At 43.9% G+C, this 22,373-nt stretch overlaps 1 protein-coding gene across 1 annotated transcript in view; it reads left to right on the top strand.

Moving 5' to 3' along the window:
• Window positions 1–22,373, top strand: part of LOC119728898 (battenin-like) — a gene marked incomplete at its 3' end in the record, with an annotated part of 81,106 nt that overhangs the window by 38,559 nt on the left and 20,174 nt on the right. The window contains 4 exon segments of the mRNA XM_038201331.1: window positions 6,155–6,261; window positions 13,341–13,392; window positions 14,407–14,561; window positions 17,631–17,824. Coding sequence (XP_038057259.1) covers window positions 6,155–6,261; window positions 13,341–13,392; window positions 14,407–14,561; window positions 17,631–17,824 — 508 coding nt within the window.

The raw sequence follows: 22,373 nt of genomic DNA on the forward strand, positions 1-22,373 counted from the left end.
CAACGCCCGCCGAGCTAACGTGTTGGATACAATCTTTGTTCCCTCTGATGGTTTGAGGTCCAGCCTGGAATCTCTCCCCGACTGAGTTCCGACTTGTTTGGAGGGAAATTCCAAGAGATCATGCAAGCTGAAGCGAAGCGGATAAAAGCTACGAACAAGATCAATCTCAATAGACAGCCTAGTCCGAAGGGCAGCTCTCGTCCGGCCAGAGGTGGCAGTGCAACGACTAGGGGCAAGACATTCCCCCGTAAACCGTTGAAGCCGTTTGCCTCCAACCCATCAGGCTCGTCTTACAAGGCCACTACAACACTGGGACAGAGTCAGGCCTTTGGGTCGCATACCCGGGGTAGAGTTGGCTTCACCCCCCGCTCCAAAGCTTCGCACGGAGGTTACTGGGCCGGCGGGTGGCGCCAGTGACGGCACCCTTCCCACGGCCCCCTATCCAGGGCCCGTAGGGGGTCGACTCATATGTTTCGCAAGGACTTGGGCCCTTTTGTGCAACGACGGGTGGGTACTCAAAACAGTAACTTGCAATTATGCGCTGCAGCACCTAGCAAAAAGGTGCTACATAATGGGTCTCATAATGTTCATATACTTCATTTACCTGGCTTTGGTTGCATTCTCCCCCAGCGCTTTGTATCCTCTGGCAAAAAGCGCTATATAAATACAGTAATTATTATTAACTTCCGGCTACAAAATAGAGTTCACGAGTACTCCACCGTCTGCATACCTACCGAGAGTAACACCAATTCCATCCGACAAGACCAAGCGTCACGCTCTGGAGTCAGAGATATCCGCCCTCTTAAAGAAAGGGGCAATACGCAGAGTGCCGACAGAGGATGCGGCTCGAGGATTTTTCTCGACATTCTTTCTAGCGCCAAAGAAAAAACCGGGAGAATGGCGACCGATTTTGAACCTTCGGCCCAAACGGTTCTGGATGGAGTCGCTGAGGACAGTTTTGGACCCATTCCAACTTGGGCGGTGTCGATCGATCTCAAAGACGCCTATCTACATGTACTGCTGTGGAACGAACATCGGGCATTCCTTCGTTTTCGTTACAGTCAGCGGACTTCGGCCTTTCCACTGCCCCGAGGGTATTCACGCGACTGGCGAAGGTCGTAGCTGGAATCCTCCGACAACGCCAGGTGCAAATCTTTGTTTACCTGGACGATTGGCTCATTGTGGGGGAGACAAAGGAGAAAACGAGTTGGGCACTCGAACTCACTTGCAACAACATTTCAGAGTTGGGGTTCCTGGTCAACGTCGAAAAATCCCAACCAAACCCAACGATGCACCCAGTTTTCTTAGGAGCAAAGTTGGACCTCCAGCGAGGGCTGGCTTTCCCGACCGAGGAAGGGGACGAGGAGTGAGTCCAAAATCTTGTGGACTGCATCGCCCTGTTCCAGACTGCCAGCGTGGCCCCGGCAATAGCCTGGCTTCGGCTATTGGGCCTAATGGCAAGCATGGTGGATGTGCTTCCATGATGCAGGATGCGGATGAGCCCACTACAATTACATCTACTTGCCCACTACCGACCGTGCATTCACCAAATCCAATGGCCAGTGCCAATCCCAAACATGATTCGCCCCCATCTGGACTGGTGGTCTCAGCGAACAAACGTCAAGGCGGGACTGATTTTTCCACGACCACAACCTTCTGTGACTCTGGTGACGGATGCCTCCAACACAGGTTGGGGGGCACATATTGGAATAGAATCAGCAGCAGGGTCTCGGTCCCAGGCGGACAGACAGTGCCACATCAATATCCTGGAACTGCTTGCGGAACTGCTTGCGGACGGGTGACAGGGGAAGTAGTCCACATAAAATCGGACAACTCAACCGTCGTGTGTTACATAAACCGCCAGGGCGGGACACGGTCCCCGCAGTTGTGCATGCACACGTGGGAGCTCCTGCTGTGGTGTCAAGCGAGACAGGTTACGCTTACAGCGGTCCACCTGGCGAGGAAACTGAATATCATGGCGGACGCTCTGTCCCGGGGGAAGGTCCTTCCAACGGAGTGGACTCTTCACCCGACAGTAGTTCAGTCGATCTTCCAAGTATTGGATCGTCCTCACATCAATCTTTTTGCATCGGCACTGAACCATCAGTTACCGGTGTATTGCGCAGGCAACCAGGACCCAAAGGCATGGACTGCAGACGCGTTTTCCATCAGTTGGAAGGGCATGCTGGCATACGCTTTTCCACCAATCTCGCTCCTGCCAAGAGTATTGACAAAGGTCGAGACAGAGGAGTGCAGAGTCATTCTCATCACTCCCTTTTGGCCGCGCCAGCCTTGGTTTCAGAAAATCGTTAGGCTGTTGTGCAACCCACCGATAATTCTTCTGGGGCGACCAGACCTGCTGCGTCAGCCGCGGCCTCTGATTCCGCACCCAGGGATAGAGTCGCTTCACTTAACATCTTGGATGCTGTCGAGCAGTCACTGCGATCAGCAGGCCTTTCAGCAGACGCTGCCTCATTGGCAGCCCAAGGCCGCAGACTGTCTACCCGTCGAACTTACGACAGCCGATTACGACATTATCATAGGTGGTGTGAAGAACAAACTCATGATCCATGCACAACACCTTTAGCAGTGGTAGGAGACTTCCTTATGCACCTGTTCCATGAGGATATAACGGTATCCACTATTCGGGGCTACAGATCAGCCATAGCAGCTGTCCATAAGGGATTCCCGGATGGATCTACGGTGTCGGATAATGCTAGCCTGACTCAGCTCATGCGGGCGATGTTCGTTGAGAGGCCTCCAACTAAGAAGCTGGTTCCGTCTTGGGATCTGGCACAGGTCCTTCAGGTCTTGGCGGGACCGCCATATGAACCTATGTCCAACGCCTCTTTGTTCGACTTATCCGTCAAAACGGTCTTCCTGTTAGCCACGGCCACGGCTAGACGAAGAAGCGAGATTCATGCCCTTTCGGTGGAACCGGGGCATATCCGATGGGAACCCAACGGGGTACGACTGGTGCCTCGTCATGGGTTTTTAACAAAGAATCAATCTCCATCCTTCTTCCCCCCACCGATTTTTGTTCCGGATCTTAAAGGGTTTTCCTCCGTCCCACAAGATAAATTATGGTGTCCAGTTCGAGCACTGAAATGGTACTTGGCTCAAACAAAAACCTGAAGAGGAGAAACCACCCAACTATTCATTTCAACAAATAAACCACACGGGGCGGTGTCGGCAGACTCTATTTCCCGGTGGATTGTTACGGCTATCCAAGCGTCAGTCAAAGACTGGCCGAAGTCACCAACCAATCCGGTCAAAGCACATGACACGAGAGCCATGACAACGTCATGGGCTTACTTCAAGGGGGTCCCTATTGTGGACAGTTTACAGGCAGCCGCCTGGAAAACACCGTCAACTTTCACGGCCTGCTACCTGCGGGATGTTCTCCAAGCAGAAGGACGGACAGGCCGTACAGCCATCTCAGTAGGTGCAGCCAGGGGAGGTTCTACCCGGGAGTGATGGGATGTTCCCTCAGGGTCAGGAGAGAACACCAGTTACTGGTGAGTTCTGTAAGTTGCCATGTACACCACTGGTTAGGGAGAACGTGAAGGGACAAGGTTTAGGTTTCCCGAAGCGTGGTTTTTGGATAGGCTCGCTCTGAAGCCCACCATCCATTTTTCGGTGCTAGTCTATGCAAATTGTAGGTTTAACAGGTAAGGGAGTCCCTGAAGTGGACTCCCCCAAATCAAAGGTGATTTGGGAGTCCGCGAAGGGACGATACTTAACTGTTAAACCTCCCCCCCCCCCCTCCTTCCCCACGGTGGCTTGCCCTAAGGTTAGATACTAGAGAAAAGAGGACGAGTTGGCCGTAGGCGGGAGCGGGGGCGGGCGCCCTTGTGTGGTATTAAAATCTAGCGTGGAAGCCTAAGGCCTAGAGAAATATGCAAATTGTAGGTTTAACAGGTAAGTATCGTCCTTTCGCGGACTCCCAAATCACCTTTGATTTGGGGGAATTAATGACATGGTCACCGAAAAAGCTGATTGTCTTAAATTTCTTGGATTATAGATTCTAAATTAACATGGACTAATCATATAGATTATTTATGTAAAATCATGCATTGCGAGAAACAGGTGTTATCAACAAGATCAAATACTTTATCCCTCCCACAATTTTAGTTTCCCTGTATAATACATTAATATTGTCGTACCTCAGTAATGGTATTCTAGCTTGGGGAGCATGTTCCCTCGGTAATCTCAACAGGCTCTTCAAATAATTAATTTTACTGATTTCAATCTGCTTCTGGCACCTCACCATCTTCCATTCATTCAGTCTTTGTCCGGAATTTGGATGTTCATTCCCATTATACTCGTCAAGTCTCTAATTTTCATCTCCCATTGACTCGCACATCTTTAGCCAAAAATTCTATTAGATATGAGGGACCCAGGCTGTGGAACTCATTTACCGAGAACCTGAAAACATCTAAATATTTGTCTACTTTGAAACGGAAATATAAATCGACCCTGTTGCATAATTATTTTTGTCGTGTGTAACCCATTAACTTCGAGATTGCTCATGCTACAAATCTTATCCTGCTTGTTAACTGGCATGTAAAGTTCGTGTATTGTCCTTGTCTATTGTTTATCCTGTGTTTTATGCATTAAAAGCAACTTTAAATGTGTATACAAGCGGCCAACGATTACAAGCTTAGCTTCTTAGTAGGTTCCTCTACAGTGTCACCATCTGTCTATAAAGTACCTTTTTGTATTAACTACTATAATTAAAAAATGTGACACTGTGGAAAATAAATGAACAATGAACAATGAACACAAAAAAAAGTAAAAGGTAAAAAATAGAAAACATACCTTTATCCCAGCCATTCCTTTCCCTTTTGCAGACGCCTCTCTTCTTCTCAGTGATGTTTATATTTATTGTGTTGATTTTACTTTGCACACTTTACAACCATAAATTGCATAAATAAAGCCTTATAAATGAAAAAAAAATTATATAAACTTTCCAGCAATTTCTTAAAAACATATTACTTCAAATAAAATTAAAAAGTACAAAATGTACATTTTAAGAAACCTTTTTGCACATCGAAATTTCAAAAAAGGGAAAATAAATAAACACAACAAATCCAGTCAAAAGAGAGCGCACTTCAAGTAGGGCACACGAGGGAGCTATTTAAAGGGAATATACAACATTTGCAAACATCGAAAAATAAAACTACCAAGTTTTTGCAAAATACCTTAATAGGATGTTGGTAAATGACAGTCTAAAGCATCCTGTAAAATTATGGCACCTGGTATACTGTCATTTTCAAGAAAAGTGGTATTTTTGTATCAATTTCCAACGCTGATCGGCCGATCAGCGTTGGAAACAACTGGCTTTTTTTTCAAATACTGGTCCCAATTGACCATTGCACTTGATTGCAATCGATTACAAACCTATGAACGGGTACGAGCCAGCTAGACTGGTTCCCTGACCTTACAATTCCCAAATGTATGTAAACTGCTCTGTTTCTTCTTATATGGAGTCAGGGAACCAGACTACAGGAAAATGATCGTTTTTCTTGGTTTTTATAGCATTTTCGAACCCAAAACCTCCAAAAAGTTAGTGTAACTATATTTGCTTGATATTTCAAACCCCCCAATTCCATCCATTTCTGAAAATTACAGCAAAAGCAAATGATGTATATTCCCTTTAAACAGAAACGCCATTTAAGTACCGGCAGCTCAAAATTGCTACCTGTACACTGAATGATCATTATAAGGAACGTTTTCTGTGGATCCCGTGATGTTCATTATATAGCGGCATTCCACTGTATCACCCAAGACTATTGAACATTTTTGTCCCTGCTGCTTTGGACAACTCCGCTAGAATAGACCCTGTGTGCAAGTTACCTGGGGCGTGTGCACTTGTCAATGCAGACTTATCAAATGCACACGCCCATTTCAATAAAGACCAAAGCATTAGACTCTTTAACTAAAATGCATCGGTAGGGATGTCCAAAAAATATATATCAGTACTTACAAAAGACGAAAAAAATTACAAAAAGTCAAAAAACAATACAACCATGGTATAACAAAACAATCATTGGCTGTTGTGATAATAGACCATTATCAGGAGTTGACTTTTTAATTTCCATATACAAAATGAAAGAATTAATTCAGAACATGATTTTTTTTTTTTCTTTAGTGTTGCACTAGGCTATCTATCAAGGTTTGACAGCCACAATGTGACAGCTTGGGCCAGTGGCTATGGCTTAGCAGGGCTTCTGGGAGCGTTTTTGTATGTTCTTTTTGGTAAGTTTCTTCAAAATTAAAATGTATAAATTAATAAATACAGCAACATGTTCTGAAAGCAACTTGGAACTTCCTATCTTTTTCCAATGCCAAATATCTACAAGAATTAATAATAAACTAGAAATGTGTTTGTCACGTGGCTAAGCACTAGGCTTGAGCAGTTCCAATCTTCCTGGAGCCGGTTCCGGTTCCCAAAAAAGAGCCGGTTCCGAGTCGGAATCGGCTCCCGGAAAATTCAATGAACAACATAAGCTCTAGAAACTACATGTAAAGAATAACTGTGTCACCTTGTACATGTTATTCTACTATGTTTGTTTTCAAAAAGTTTCCTGTGAAACTGCGAGATTATTACTTTATTCTCTGTTCCTTTCCCATGATTTTATTTACCGCGGCGAACACCATCATCATGCCGCCGAGACTAAACGATTCACTGCACAGCACAAGCACACGCACTCGCTACGTATACTGGTACCTTGCTTTCAATGAACATGGAACCCCGGTCGAGTGCTGGAATCCGTGTACAAATTTACCCAGGCTGATTCGAACGAGTCGTGGGCGGTTGGCTTTATTATCTAGCAGGTAAAGCAGCCTATTTTTCACCATGTGCGCCGATATCAGAAAGAAGTTTTAGAAATGAAGCATAGGAATCATTTTCATGCAACGGTAGATTCGAGACTCGTATGGAGCTGGGGATTTTTTACATGTACCCCGGCCCACTGCTCACGAAATCCAAATCTCAAAACTGTGCTGTACCCATTGGTGCACCAGTACACGAGTACGGGTCCGTGCGCAGAGCCGATTCCCGCGGCACTCATCGGAGCCGGGGCCATCAGAGCCGATTCCAGCACTCAGAGCCGGTGTGACAAAAAAATTGACTTATGTGAACAACGGACTCCTTTTTTGTGATTATTCATTTTTCTAATTATCTATGCAGGAGCATGCGCAATACCACCATGGGGTCCGTATTTTATAAACCTAAATTCACGTTACACTGATTGTCCAAACAGACTAGTATTGGGCATGCATGCACGCCTCGTGGCCCGACCGCAAACATTGTAGGGCGGATTGTCTCCGATCTCCGGCGATGTATTTGGAGTCTGTGGTTTTTCCTCGCCGTTGTTTTGACTAGCAAGATTGAATGATGTCCCTGTGTTGAATTCCTACATGACATGTAGCCGATTCTTGGCTCTGGGTTTTGTGCACAGAGAATGGGTTATTTAATCTGGAACTGATTCTTTTGGAGCTGGAACCGAGAATAGCGGGTTCCCAGTTTTTGAAAAAAAATGGACTTGCGTTTCCAGTTCTCGTATTGGAACCGGGTAGAACCAGGGAACCGAGGGAACCGAGGGAACCTCGCAATACTACTAAGCACAGCAGTTTTGTTTGTCTTTGTGCCAAGATTCAGATTAATCTGAATCCAGGAAATGTATTGAAATTTTGTCAGTAAAAGAAAATATAAAATCTTTCAAAATGCATCAAAAATGATTTATAGATGCAGGTCTATGTGTGTGGCAAGTATAAATGCTGTCGGATTGAAGTGCCAGGCACTATGGACAGGTGTCTGAGAAAGAAACAAATCTTGATGAAGACTAATAGGCGAGCGGCGGAATCCAAATTTTGGTCGACTTAAATGCCCTAATATGTTTTCTTTCAGATTAGGCATGATGTGGAGTTTGGAAATTGGGAGAAATGTGGTTTTGGGGGCCATTTTGGTCTAAAAGTCACTGTTTTGGTCAAAAATATGATTTACAAATTTAGTATTACATATATCTGTGGGACCAGCCTGAACCATCGAGGCAAGTTTTAGACCAAATTGACGTTTTATAAATTCACGATTACCATATTAAGATTACAAATAACTATAGGCAGTATTGAGTGAAAATGTGCATTTTTCTCAAAATCGTGTTTCTAAGAGCAGCACTAAGGTAAAATGTTTGTTATTTGTCCATTGCCCAACACCACACACACCTACACCATACATCATTAGAAAGCCTAATATGTCTAATTTAAGACTAGGTACCGCCATGATGCGGAGCTACCTAATTGGAAAAATGTGTTTCACGGCCCATTTTGGTCTAAAAGTCTCATTTTTTGTCAAACATTTGATTTTTAAGATATTTGTGTTTTTTATATCTGGATCATCAGCTTCATCCATGAAGGCAATTTTTGGACAAAATTGAGTCTAATTTAAGACTAGGTACTGGCATGATGCAGAGCTACCTAATTGGGAAAAATATGTTTCACGACCCGTTTTGGTCTAAAAGTCTCATTTTTTGTCAAACATTTGATTTTTAAGATATTTGTGTTTTTTATATCTGGATCATCAGCCTCATCCACGAAGGCAATTTTTGGACAAAATTGAGTTGCTATAAGTCCATAATTACCCTTCTAAGATTACAAAATGTACAGTAACTATAGGCAGTATTGAGTGCAAATGTGCATTTTTTTCACAATCGTATTTCTAGAAAAACAACACGAAGGTAACGTTTTTGTTATTTACTAAACTTTTGTGCCTGTGTTCCGAGCTAAATAAAAATGTGAATATGGTTGATATATCATTTACATTCATAATTACTCTAGTGTGAAGCTGCAAAATTCGGCCAAGTGTATTTTCTGGCTAGTTTTGTGAACAAGTGGTTCGCAGACCGCATGTGATGAACCCGCTTACAATAAAGGAACACTCCATACAATTAAGTTACGTGAAAATCCATCACATTCTGTTGACAAAGAAAATTTGAAGCATATTTGAACAATGACCTAAAATGACCCCTGCATAACCTTTGACCTCAGTAATCCGATGAAGAATTGTGTCTTTATATCCAAGGGTCACTGTTTCCAAGTTGCATCAAAGCCATTAATAGCATGTAGAAGTTGACATCTTTTTAAAAACTGAACCAAAACTTTTTCGAATTGCATCATAATTGACCTCATTTGACCTGTGATCTATGACCTTTGACCTTAAATATATTCCACATTATCTTCATTACCCTTCACGCTCTGGTCATACGGCTTTTGCCACTAACTATTTTATTACTGCATTTATTGGCACCTTTTCCTCCTTTTCTGCCGGTTTGGAGAGATCTGCAAAGCACTTACACTGTACCCTTGGCCTTCAGAATATTCAAAACCTTCTTGCCAAATCCAAATGGGGAAGACTTTATATCCGATCAGTGAACAGCAGGAAGAATAAGGCAGAAGTTAGAATCCAGTGATTCCATTCTGGGAAAGTAGTTGGCTGCGAGAACCGTGTGTCCAGGGACTTGATGATTGAGGGTGAAACATGCAGACACATTCTGGTATCATCTTCTTCTGTCTTGTGAACTAAACAGACCTGCCACATCTTCAACACTGCTACAAGTGATGGACTTTTTCAGATTTATATCAGAGAACCTCCAGCACTGATAAGAGTTCATGCCAGAAAAAAAATCATATTCTTGTCAAAATAATTTCACTCATCAGTTCCATCTCATGCCTAAATAAAACATTTGAGCAGTTCTACTTTTACTTTGCTTTTAGAAATACGATGTTGAGAAAACTACTTTGACTCAATAGTGCCTTCAGTTACTGTACATTTTGTAACCTTAAGATGCCTGTCATAAACATTTAGCTGTAAAACTTGCTTCCATAGATGGGACTTGCTCCATAGATGTCTACAATTATTAAGTCCAATGGCCAGAAAATAAACTCAGCCGTACTCAAGATATTGTGCAAATCATCTGTCATCCATTTTCACATTTACTTTGCTCACAAAAAGGCATGATTTTGCTAAATAACCAAATTTCACCAGTTGTGTTGCCTTTAGGAACACGATTTTGAAACAAAATGCACATTTTTACAAAATGTTGCCTATATATACCGTAAATTTTGTTATCTTAAAATGGTAATTGTGAATTAATGGAGCCTCAATTTGGTCTAAAACTTGCTTTCAAGGATAAGGATTTTTCCACAGATATACAAAAATACTAATGTCTTAAAGATCATATTGTGGACCAAAAATGAGTATTTTTTACCAAATAATGGCCCAATAATACATTCGACCGAACTTTGCAGCTTCACAGTATGTACCATTATTATGAATGAGAAAGATCTATCTACTATTTTCACATTCATAAAGTTCAAAAACGAGCATGAGTTCAGTAATAAAGCAAAAGTTTACCTTAATAGTGCTTTCAGAAACACAATTGTGAGAAAAGTGTACAATTCCACTCAATACTGCCTATAGTTACTGTACATTTTGAAATCCTGGTATGGTAATTGTGAATTTATGGAACATCAATTTGGTATAAAAATTGCCTTCGTGGATGAGCCTGGTCTTACAGATATAAAAAATAACAAAATCATATTTTGACCCAAAATGAGACTTTTAGACCAAAAAGGGTAAAAAAAATACACCACAGTCCTCCCAATTGGACAGCTCCACATCATACCTATTCTTAAAGCAGACATATTAAGCTTTCCAATGATGTATGGTGTAGGTGTGTGTGGTGTTGGGCAATGGACAAATAACAAACATTTGTGACCCGCTCTGCAAAAATGAGTCTGATGTCGCATAGCTTGAATTCCAGCTTTTACCACTTTTAAATGGAAACAGTGAAAATTTGCTCAAAATTTGGATTTTTTTGTTTTTGTTTTATTTTGGTTGTTTGATAGTTTTAGTTCAGATATCTTACACAGACATTTGAATATTGTAAGAAAAAGACTAACAAATTTATGATTTTTGGTGCTTTTCTTGGTTAGTTACAGTGTATTTGTAATTTTTAAACCCTTTTTTCTTCATTGAGACATTTCTTGCTTTGCAAAAACTTGACAGAATTAAAAAAGGCACAACAGTGCAACCAAATGTCCTAGAGAGGCCCATGATATACCAAATGAAAGCTTATTTCATTCCCATTTTATTAATGTAGTTAACTCAAAATTTCTGTTTTGCCACAACAGACTCATTTTTGTGGAGCGGGTCACATTTTACCTTAGTGTTGCTTTTAAAAAACACTATTTTGAGAAATATGCACATTTTCACTCAATACTGCCTATAGTTACTGTACATTTTGTAATCTTAATATGGGTAGTTGTGAATTTATTGAACGTCAATTTGGTCTAAAACTTTCCTCGATGGTTCGGGCTGGTCCCATAGGTATATAAAATACCAAATTTGTAAAATCATATTTTTTTTTAAATGTGACTTTTAGACCAAAATGAGCCATAAAAACACAATTCTCCCAGTTTTACAGCTCCACATCATGCCTAATCTGAAAGTAGACATGTTAAGCTTTCTAATGATGTATGATGTAGGTGTGTTTGGTGTTGGGCAATTGGCTAATAACCAAAATTGTACCTTCATGTTGCTCGTAGAAAAACGATTCTGAGAAAAGTGCACATTTTCACTCAATATTGCCAATAGTTACTGTATATTTTGTAATCTGTAGATGGCTATTTTGAAGTTATGGAACGTCGATTTGGTCTCAAACTTGCCTCGATGGTTGAGGCTGGTTTCACAGATATCAAAAATACCACATTTTGAAAATCATATTTTTGACCACAAATGTGACTTTTTAGACCCAAATGAGCCAAAAACACATTTCTCCCAATTTCCAAGCTCCACATCATGCCTTAGTAGACACATTAAGCTTTCTAATGATGTATGGTGTAGGTGTGTGTAGGCTGGGGCATTTAAACTCCTGAAATAAGCCTCTTTTCAAAGGTTCGCCCGCTCGCCTAAAAGGCAGCCAGTGATACTGATTAAAGGTAGAGTACATCATTTGTCATTTGTGCTTTTTTTGTAAGTAATCAAAATCTAAAGAAGGGTGCTTGACAACTTACCGGAAGAAGTTTTTGCTCCGTGAATGCTTTACATTCAAAGAAAAAAAATATTCTAGGATCTCAGTTTCAATTCAATGTTGCTTTGTCATGTTTTGAATGGCGCCCGAATTCAGCGTCCAGGACACATGCTCATTCAGCCAATTGCAGCTACATAATGTCACGCACTGAACCGACAAATTATAGCAACTGCGCATGCATCAACGCTTGCATGCACACATTCTCGGCTTCACTGAATTAAAAACAAACTAGTAATGAAATTTCCACCCAAAAAACATCTTTAGACGCATCTTTTGAATTGACCTTCTTGTATTTTTTTTTTTCAATACGACAGCATGCAAGAAAGAATAATTTCTTACGGAAATTATTAGTGCCATTACAATCTTTAAGGGGCCGTTCACAATTATCAACATTTTCACAAGTGTACAAAGAGTACACTTTTTCAAGACCCCCTCCCCCCTAAAAGTGTACGAAAAAAATGTTGATTTTTTTTTCACACAAGTCTATATATAGACACTTGCAAGGGTTTTTGTAACTTTTGTAGATCAAGTTTTTGGCCATGACATGTGACACCGGCCGTTAAAAACACGCAGTGGATACGGACTATACATGTACATACAAAGTACATTTTCATGTACGTGTGTAGGACAATGCCGCGCATGCTGTACACAATACGTTCATGGGATGCAATGCGGGGCCTGGCGCGGGGCGCGATCGGCTCGGCAAGTGCTCGATCGGCATCGATTGCGGCTGTCGGCTGTGGCGACGGGCGAGAAAACAGATCGACATTAAACAAAAAAAAAACCAGCGTTTATAGGCGGGCATTAACGGGCGAGAAAACATATCGACATTTACAAAAAAGAAAAAAGCGTACGGCGGCCATTAACCCCCTCCCCCCCAGCGTACGGTTTGTACGCTCGTGAAAATGTTGATAATTGTGAACGGCCCCTAAACCAAGTACGCTTTTCAACAATAATTTCTGCAGTTACTTTTTGGATAGCTGCAAATAATATACTCTTCCTTTAAAGAAAGGAGATTTTTATTTTTTGTTTTTACAATTAAAAAATGCATATTATTAGCATGATGTTTTTTAAATAAACGAAAATGCCTCGGGAAAACAGAACATTCCATGGATCACCTTTGGAGGCTAGTTTTACCACACCACTCGAAGCAGTCAATATTTAAATACTAGAAGCCTACCGTGTCCCAACAAGCACTTTAAAAATATTTTGAAGCCATTTAATAAATCATTTTTATTTCACTAGGTTGCTTTATTAATGGTGAGGAACATTCCCAAGATATGCGGAACCTGGATAAGTAAGTCACAGATTATTTATGGTCATTTTCTTAAATTTCTGATTTGAACTTTTGCGCCCATATGCTTGGTTGACATGACAGTGATGCAGATAATGCCTGTTCATCATGCAGCACAGTGTTTGCCTTATTAATGTAAAAAAAAAAAAAAAAAAAAAAAAGTCTAAAGTCAATTACACATTTAAAAGTGCCAAAGTGTAGAGTTGGAAGAAAAACATGTACAAACCCTATGAAGAAAAAATGCACCTTTAATGTGAGTAACTTGACACCTGATGACGTCATCCTGACAAATCTTCGGCATACATCTAAGGGTGGTTGTGTATGAGTGTGCCAAGTTTGAAGTCGATCGGATTTACGAAAGTGCCAAGTGTATGGGTAGAAGAAAACCGTGGACAAAACCTACATTGAGGAGTCTGAAAAAGAAAAAAAAAAGGGAAAACAAATCTTAAACAAAAACAAGAGGTGTTTCAGAGTTGGTACTCTGAAACAGCTAAAAAAAATACTAATAATAACGAATTGTGTGACATCAAGTCCTCATCAAAGGGGCAATGTTGCTTTTCTTTGCAATAAAGACAAGGTCCAATCCTCAGACCTGCCAACTAATACAATTCTGCCGTATTTCGTACGGGAATTTGTTGAAAATACGACTGTACGTTTTTTCCCCATAAAATACGGGTTTTGACCAATTTGACACGCCTGGAAAAATTGGCTGAACCAACGTAAATTGCAAGCAGCCAAGCAACCGATGTATATACTGCATGCAAGAAATGAATCTGGTTTCGCTATTCCCACTGTACGATGTTTACATGGTATCACAAACTAGAACCAGTCCATTCCCAGAATGTGCCGATACTTCAAGCAGCGGCACCCCCTAGATATCTCAAACAAACTCGATAACTGCGATAACGGAAACATAATGACCAACACAAAAGAGGAGGTGGTCCCTCCCCTCTTGTTTCTAAGGGATTCAACATGTGATATGTAATGAATGAGATGGTTTTCTTGGCAATTATTCAGGTGGGCATTCATCAGTATTGTACCAGCAGTGGTTGTATACCTTGCAGTATCATTACGTCTAATCAAAGAGCGTGCTAAACCTGCTAAGCAAAGACAAATATGCAACAGATCCTCAGTTGATGACCAGACAACTCCACTGTTGATAAATACCACAGGTATGTCTTTCTGCATCACAAGTTAAAGTTACTTGGGATCATTTGTTTTGTGTGCTTGTTCCCCCTTTGAAGCACCAAAAATTGATCCAAATCTGAAGATGGGTGCATAACAACTAGCATGTGGAAGTTTTAACTCAATTCAATTTAATTCAGTTCAATAGCAACATTTATTTCCATACTTTCTACAAGCAGTTCAACTTAAGTTTGTCAATAAAACCAATATAAACCTTGGCTTGTAGAGAACAACTTTACACAGACACAGACACCCGGGACAGTTTACACAGACAATAGGAGTAAACACCAAAAAACAAACAAACAAAAACAAAACAAAAAACACGAGACCGGACACTGAAGATGGAGACAAAAAGAATAATTACAATGAGGATTAGATCAATAATAGAGATGACACCTTATATGAAAACCGTGTGACTAATGAAAGAGTGAAGCTAAGGAGTGTGACTAAGGAGGGAAAGCTATGTTTCATATTGTGATAGGAGCGCCCTTTTGTATAAGGATTAAAATGGCCCAAGGACAGCATTGTTCTACCGGGTTATTTCATTGTCAATGGTGTTCCACAAACAGCCACTATAGCTCAGTGTCAACTATACATTTTGGAGAAAACAGAGACAGCATTTGCAGACATTTTCGGGTCTTGTAACCGGATTCCTTTGCAAAAGCACATACAAAAGTGTGCCCATGTTTTAAAACCACCTTCAATTATTGTTTTCTTATAAACGATACCATTTCAGGTGAACTAATTTCACGGGGTACTTAGAACCATCCCTGTCTTCATTTTGAGGCAGATTTTCTCATGAAATCAGTAGCTGCTTTTCCACATTTTGACCAATGTTCCTACATGTCTTTTAACTCAAAAGACAGAATTTTGAAGAAAAAAAAATCACACATTATGAGGGAAATCAAATAATAAAAACCAGTTTGTTGTAACCAAATGTTCCTGAGGTTACCACAAACCAACTGGCCAGCCAACTCGGCAAGATCGATGGTTGAGTGGTAAGAAGTCTGCACTAGTAATCAGGAGGTCATGGGTTCGAGTCCTACTTGAGTGATTTTTTTCTCACAATTACTCGGGACAACACAGAGTATACAGTGTTTGTAAAATACATCAGTGAAGGGCAAAACCCAATATTTAAGTTCCTGCGGTTCTCTAACATTTTGCTGTCTACGTCACTCATCTTACCTGCAGAGCAATCTACTTCTTTGCATATTTCCCTAGACCAGTAGGTATTTACGCTAAGAGTTTACACAATAGTGCCCTCTGGTGCCCTACCCATAGTGCCCCGCAGCATGTATGCCACGTGAGCGTCCTCTTTTCTCTAAGCGGCAGGTCGGTTAGGACATGTTTATAATATGCTCGTATCATTACTCTTTTTTTTTTCTACTGCCCTTTATCGCTTAAGAGAAGTTTTTGATATAAGAGTTTGAAGATGAGTTGTAGTGTAGTGTAGTGTGGTAGTGAGATTATTTTAACTGGCCTGTCACAACTGGGAGAAGGGAATCTCCCCTGGGACAGACCAAGTTCTCGGGGGACTCTGCCGGTAATGCTGCGCCGTTATCGCTAGTGCTGCAGCTGAACCGCCGAACCGAACTAAAAGTAACAGAACTTGGCCTTTCGAACCGAACCGAATCCAAAAGTCTGTTCGGAAGAGTTCGGTAAAAAATTGTTGATGGCGCTAAGAATCCTAAGGCTTGCAATGAAAGGGCAAAATTAACGTGCACGGATGATTGAATTTACCATGTTGAAAAGTCTCAGCATTCATCTTCATTATTTACGATGTTCTAGACAGGCATACAAGAGAATAATGGGCCGATACACCTTGAAAAAATCGTACGTACCTGCAATTCTCTCAATGGAATGGGGCAGGAGACCATTTGCGGTGGAGGGTGCGCTTTCCTCGGCACAAGTTACCAGCATTTTCATTTTCTTTACCTTGTCAACATTTAAAAATACTTTTTATGGAGTCGGAATTCTTTCCCATGTTCAGTATAAGTTCTTAATTTTCACAATATATTTTTTTTTGTAAAGAATGTATACGAAAAACGATGTAATCTCCCAAAAGAGGGTGAAACACCCCTTTACAAAATTATTGGATCCGTCCACAGAATGAATATTCATGGGTGAATCGAAAAGGTTATGGTAGCTACTTGTCAGCTTGTTGATAAAATAATTATGATTTCAAAAGTTTGGCACAGTAAAAGGACCTGTTTGTTCTTAGATCAAAACTAATCAGCAATTATTGTCACGAAGCAAGTTTTTAGTGCTCTCAGGGCATGCTCGGACGGGACTGAACTCGTCGGGAAAACCGTCAGCATGTGTGCGGGGAAAATTTTATCATAGTTCCCGGGTCGGATAGGGCTGCGATGGGTAACACGGTAGCAATTTATGATGTTCATTTCTCAACGTCATCAACTAAAATTATAACGGTATTTTGTTTACACAACAAAAATAAGATTCCATCCGTCAACTTGTGTTGTAAAGCATGTGGAAATTGTTGTGCCTATTTCTGTCAGACGTGCGCGTTGCACACGTGTTTGTTCGAACAGGGGAACGGCCTATATGCTTTTCATTGTAGCCCAGTACATTGTACCATGGACATGTACATTACGCACTTCCAAAGCCGAACCGAACCAAAGTTCGGAGAAAAAAAATCGAACCACAACCGAACGGAAGCGAACCGAACTTTGAGGATCAGTTGCAGCACTTGTTACCGCGTCAGCAGCTCCGTTGGCCGAGTAGGGGACCTCAAACAGTCTCCATCTCCGGCCAGCTTAGTCGGAACAACCAAACAGAAAGGGCTGCTCTGGCAAAGTTATTAAATTACACTCCTGTGCCAGAGCCAAACCTAAGAAGGGTCGGCAAGGTAAACGTAGTCCAGACATGGGCTGCACTACACCCTCCATCCTATCACCGAACACGGGGCAGTGGGTTTGAATTACCCGTGTCCCCCAGCACAGTCGAGAACGCCACAGGGTGCCGCACAGTGGCGAACGCCACATGGTGCCGGGACTGACTTTTTTTACTCAATGTGTTATCGTTGTCTCTATTTTTAGATATTTTACGAGTGCAGCGAGAGGTGCTCAGTGAAACATCATCACACAGTCAAAGCAGCAGTCAAAGCAGCAGGGATGCATTGTTGACCACTGACAAAGATGAAGAAATCGTTTTACCTCTTTCAGCAAAAATCAAGGAATTTTTCCTGCAAATCAGAAGATGCTTCAGACTTGTTGCATGGTTAGCATTCAATGTAAGTATTACTACAAAAGGCTGTTATAAAAGCAGTTTGCAATTAACATGTCTATTTCACAAGTCACACCCAGAAAACAGTTTAAGGTTATTTTCTTAAATTTTGTTAGACCTAGTGAGCTACATGTAGGTTGGCATAAGCAACAAAAGTTATTATTGATGGGGCATGTGATTTTCCTTGTCAGTTTAATACATGTACTTCAAACAGTGTATTCATAAATACCTAAGACAGTTTACCATTCCTATTGGTCGAGAGCCCGTCATGTGGCCGGTCTTAAATGGATGATAAAGACATGGCTGGCTGTTCTTAATCACATGAAATTTGGACTCCTAAAAATCCAGTGCCTCTTACCGTTGTATTGGTTGAACGTTCACAATCCTCACGTAGGCATGCGCAATACTACCAGTGAGTCAGTATTTTATAGTCCTAAATTCACAACGCAATGCCCCAGGTGCATTCTGTGCGACATCGCGCTATACGCACGCGCCAATCTCCTTATAAGGTAAGGAGTTGTAGAGGAACATTCCATATTATAGTCTGAGGGGTGTTTCATAAAACATGAAGTAAAATTGTTGAACAAAATGGTTGGCAACGTCTAGTGTTTGGCTTGTTTTGATTTTTGGACCAAAAAGATTTTTTTTTTGGACCACAAATGTATTTATGAATGGGAATAAATATGTTTTTGGTCGGTATTAAACACTCTGTTTAAGACCGGACTCCAAAAACAGAGTGTTATATTACCTCCAAAACACACATTTATTCCCTTAATAAAACCTGAATCTCTGTAAGACATCTTCATTTTGTCACTATACAGTGCAATAGAAGGAGCTATCTTCAGATTTAATCTAAAGGCCATTCTCAGAAGGCAGAATATCAAATCAGGTTAAAAAGTGTATTTTGAGGTCAATTTCTTATGATAATGCCCTCGTCTACATCACTCTACTTACCTGTAGAGCGAATACTACATATGCATTGTTCCCTATGCCGGCAGGCAATTTGCTAAGAGTTTTACATACAATAGCGCCCTCACGTGTCCTACCCACGACGCCCTGTGACATGCGCACCACGTTAGCGTCCTCTTTTTCTCTTAGCCGCAGGACGAGGTACACGTGAAATTTCAACGACCTGAATTTCGCTATTTTATTGGTACCTCTTTTGCTTAGAGAAAGCTATTTCGAAAAGAAAGTATTGTAGAGTTGTTCTAGTGAAGTATTGTAGAGTTGTTCTAGTGAAGGATTTGAGTGAAAGTGAAAGAAATGAGTAATAGGAAGTTGGGGAGGACCGGGTGTGTCGATAATGGAGGGACGTACATCCCACCAGACAAGCCCGAGTTCTCGGGGGACTGCACCGGTGATGGTACGTCACCGCGGCAGCAGTCCCCTAGTCGGCCCCTTCAGCCACTGCCGGCTGTCGGAGCTGACGGACCCGTTGACCAAGCGGGGGGCCGTACAACCCCACCGTCTTCGGTCAATGTTCGCGGGTCCGCCCAACTGAAGGGGAAACGCACCGGCAAGACAAAGAAATTGTCTAACGCCGGGGCAATACCCAAAAAGGGACGTACGGCAAAAGGTGGCCCCGCTACGGGGCGCACCGTGCCTGTCCCTGGCCCGTCTACGGGGCACACGCAGCCGGAGGAAGTACTCCTCCATGGCTCAGTGCACCCAGGCCCACCCAGCCCCGTGATTACCACGATGCCTGGGGATGGGCTGTTATATGGCCGGTTGATTGACCGTACAGCACCCGCCTATGTTACCGGCGTGGGGGCGCTGTCGGCCGCCCGGGCTATTGATAGCGTAGAACCGAATCCCTGGGATTCCCCCAGAGATTTAACGCTACGCTCGGAGGGCCCTGCCTCCACATCGGATTTCATTCGTTGTTCGGGCATCCCCGTGTCCCCGCAATCCTCGGCAACTACTCGGAGTCGCTCCTCAAAGAAGAAAAAATCAAAAAAGAGCCGCCGTTCCCGCCGTTCTTCGACGAGTTCCAGCGAGTCATCCGGCCGATCGCACCGTGGGAAACGCCACAAGGGTGGCGACCCGATCTCACGCGATGATTTTTTGGAGGCCTTTCACTCCCTCGCGGCCTCATTGTCGGGCCGACAGGGAGATTACGGTCACAGTTGGCCGACTCCGGGCCAAAGGGACATACCGCACACGGTTAGCCGTGCGCCGGAGTCCCCTCCAGAATTACAGCCCCCACACGCCGGTCATCACGGCCGTGGTGGGGTGACTACAGACCAGCGGACAATGCCGTGCACGGAGGGCCGTGCACCGGCGTCCCCGCCCGGTATTAGTTTACACCCATCGGCGTCACTGGACTCTGAGCGGGGCTCGATACCGGGACGCCGTGACGGCGCTGCTTCGCCCCCGGGGCCTGGTTCCCATTCCCCGGTGGCAACTCGCCCCCCGGACTCTGACAATTCGGCGGACGAGAGCGAACTGACCCGCACCATGCAACGCCTATCAGTGGCTGAGACCGAACTCCGCTTGGTCCAACGGGATATGATCAGAGTTCTAAATCTTCCTGCTGGTATCGAACCTCCTCCTCCTCCTGAGCGTCAGTCGTTCAAGAAGCGATCGGGACCGACGGCAGAACCGGTCCGGGCTTTTCCCACAATGCCCTTGGACCGCGTGTGCGTTGACCACATCGACGGTATAATGCACGCAAAGACTTGGAGTGCCTACGCTAAACGCGTAGACTCATATTATCATTTCCCCCCAGGAGATTTTGAGAAATATTTCTCAACTCCGGTCCTGCCGGACTCGGCCATTGACAAGCTCGCCGCTGACCGAGGGACAGCTTCATCCAAGGTTCCTTTTACAGACAAGACCCGTGGAAAGCTGGAAGATGTCACCCGCAGAATGGACTCGGCGGCACGCATGGGTATGCGTGCGACGTCCTTTCTTCTTCTCCTGTCAGAGTACCTGGCACTGGGATATGAAGAAGATTCGGTGATACCAGCCGACATGATGGTGGCTGCTCTCCATTGCCTCGATCGCGGCCTGTGCTCCACTCTCGACCAGTTTGCTAGAGTGTCGACCTTAGCAACATCGTCACGCCGCGCCAATGTGCTAGATGCGCTTTTCCTCCCTTCACCGGGAGCACGAAAGCGTCTCGACGATCTCCCGCTCTCAGGCCCGGACTTATTTTCTGGTAAGTTCCAGGAGGCCATGGAGGCCGAAGCAAAGCGCCTCAAGGCCACGGAGAAAATAAATCTCAAGAAACCGGTCGAGCCGAAAACCGCGGACAAGAAGAAACAGCCATCTTTTGTCATTCCCCGGCGCCGCCCCCCGGTCAGAGCGGCCCGTGGTGGATTTCGTGGGCGCGCCGATAAGGCGGTCGGCCCGCGCTATTCACAACCACATATCGGACAACAGCGTCCCCAGTCGGGACGCGGTTTCCGTGCGCCCACTCCCCGGTACACCGGGGCGTGGCGCAAGTGACTTATGCGTCTCCAGGCGGCCTCCCACCGCTGGACCCGTGGGAGGCCGCCTTCAGGAGTTCGTGGGGTCCTGGGTGCAGGTGACTTCCGACCGGTGGGTCCTCGAAACAATCAGCAGCGGTTACGCGCTCGAGTTTACGAGGACCCCCCCGTCGGACATGCTAATTCGGACAACGCCCGTACCGCCCGACACAGCAAAACGCCGCTCCCTCGAGGAGGAGATCGACGCCCTCCTTCTGAAGAGAGCAGTTCGTGTTGTCCCCCAAGGGGGGACCCGGGCAGGTTTCATGTCAACCTTCTTCTTGGCCCCCAAGAAGGAAACCGGCGTGTGGCGTCCAATACTGAACTTAAAACCCCTCAACAAGTTCATACGTCCGAAACGTTTCCGCATGGAAACGTTACGGACCATTCTTGCATCGATCATGACACCAGCGTGGGCGGCCAGTATAGACTTGAAAGACGCGTACTTTCACGTACCGATCAGGCCGGAACATCGCAAATTCCTACGTTTCCAATACAAAAATACACTGTACGAATTTGTGGTGCTCCCGTTCGGGCTATCCACTTCTCCGCGGGTGTTCACCCGGATCGTGAAGACGATCGGGGCGGCACTGCGGCGTCGAGGGGTCATGATATTCATGTACCTCGACGATTGGCTAGTAGTGGGCCGTTCTCGAGGGGAGACGGAAGCGGCGCTCCAACTAACGTGGCAACTTGCTTCCGACCTGGGATTTCTCATCAACACCAAGAAATCCCATCCAGTCCCCTCTCAGGTTCCCACCTTTCTGGGTGCATCCCTCGATCTTCGCAGGGGACTGGCCCGGCCATCGGAGGACCGCCTGCTGAACCTTCGGCAGTGCGTGTCCCTCTTCCTCCCGACGGTAGTGGCTCCGGCCCGAGCCTGGCTCAGGCTGTTGGGCCTTATGGCCAGTCTGGTGGACTTGGTGGATTTTTGCAGGCTGAGGATGAGGCCAATTCAACTTCACCTGCTGTCTTTCTACAGACCCCGCTGGCACCCGATCGACCATCCGGTGCCCACTACGTCTTGGCTAGTCCCCCACCTTCGTTGGTGGCTAGTCGAGGCCAATATAACGCAGGGCCGTGTTT

This window comes from Patiria miniata, unplaced genomic scaffold (assembly GCF_015706575.1).
Source record: "Patiria miniata isolate m_02_andy unplaced genomic scaffold, ASM1570657v1 HiC_scaffold_20, whole genome shotgun sequence".
Taxonomy (NCBI): Eukaryota; Metazoa; Echinodermata; class Asteroidea; order Valvatida; family Asterinidae; genus Patiria; species Patiria miniata.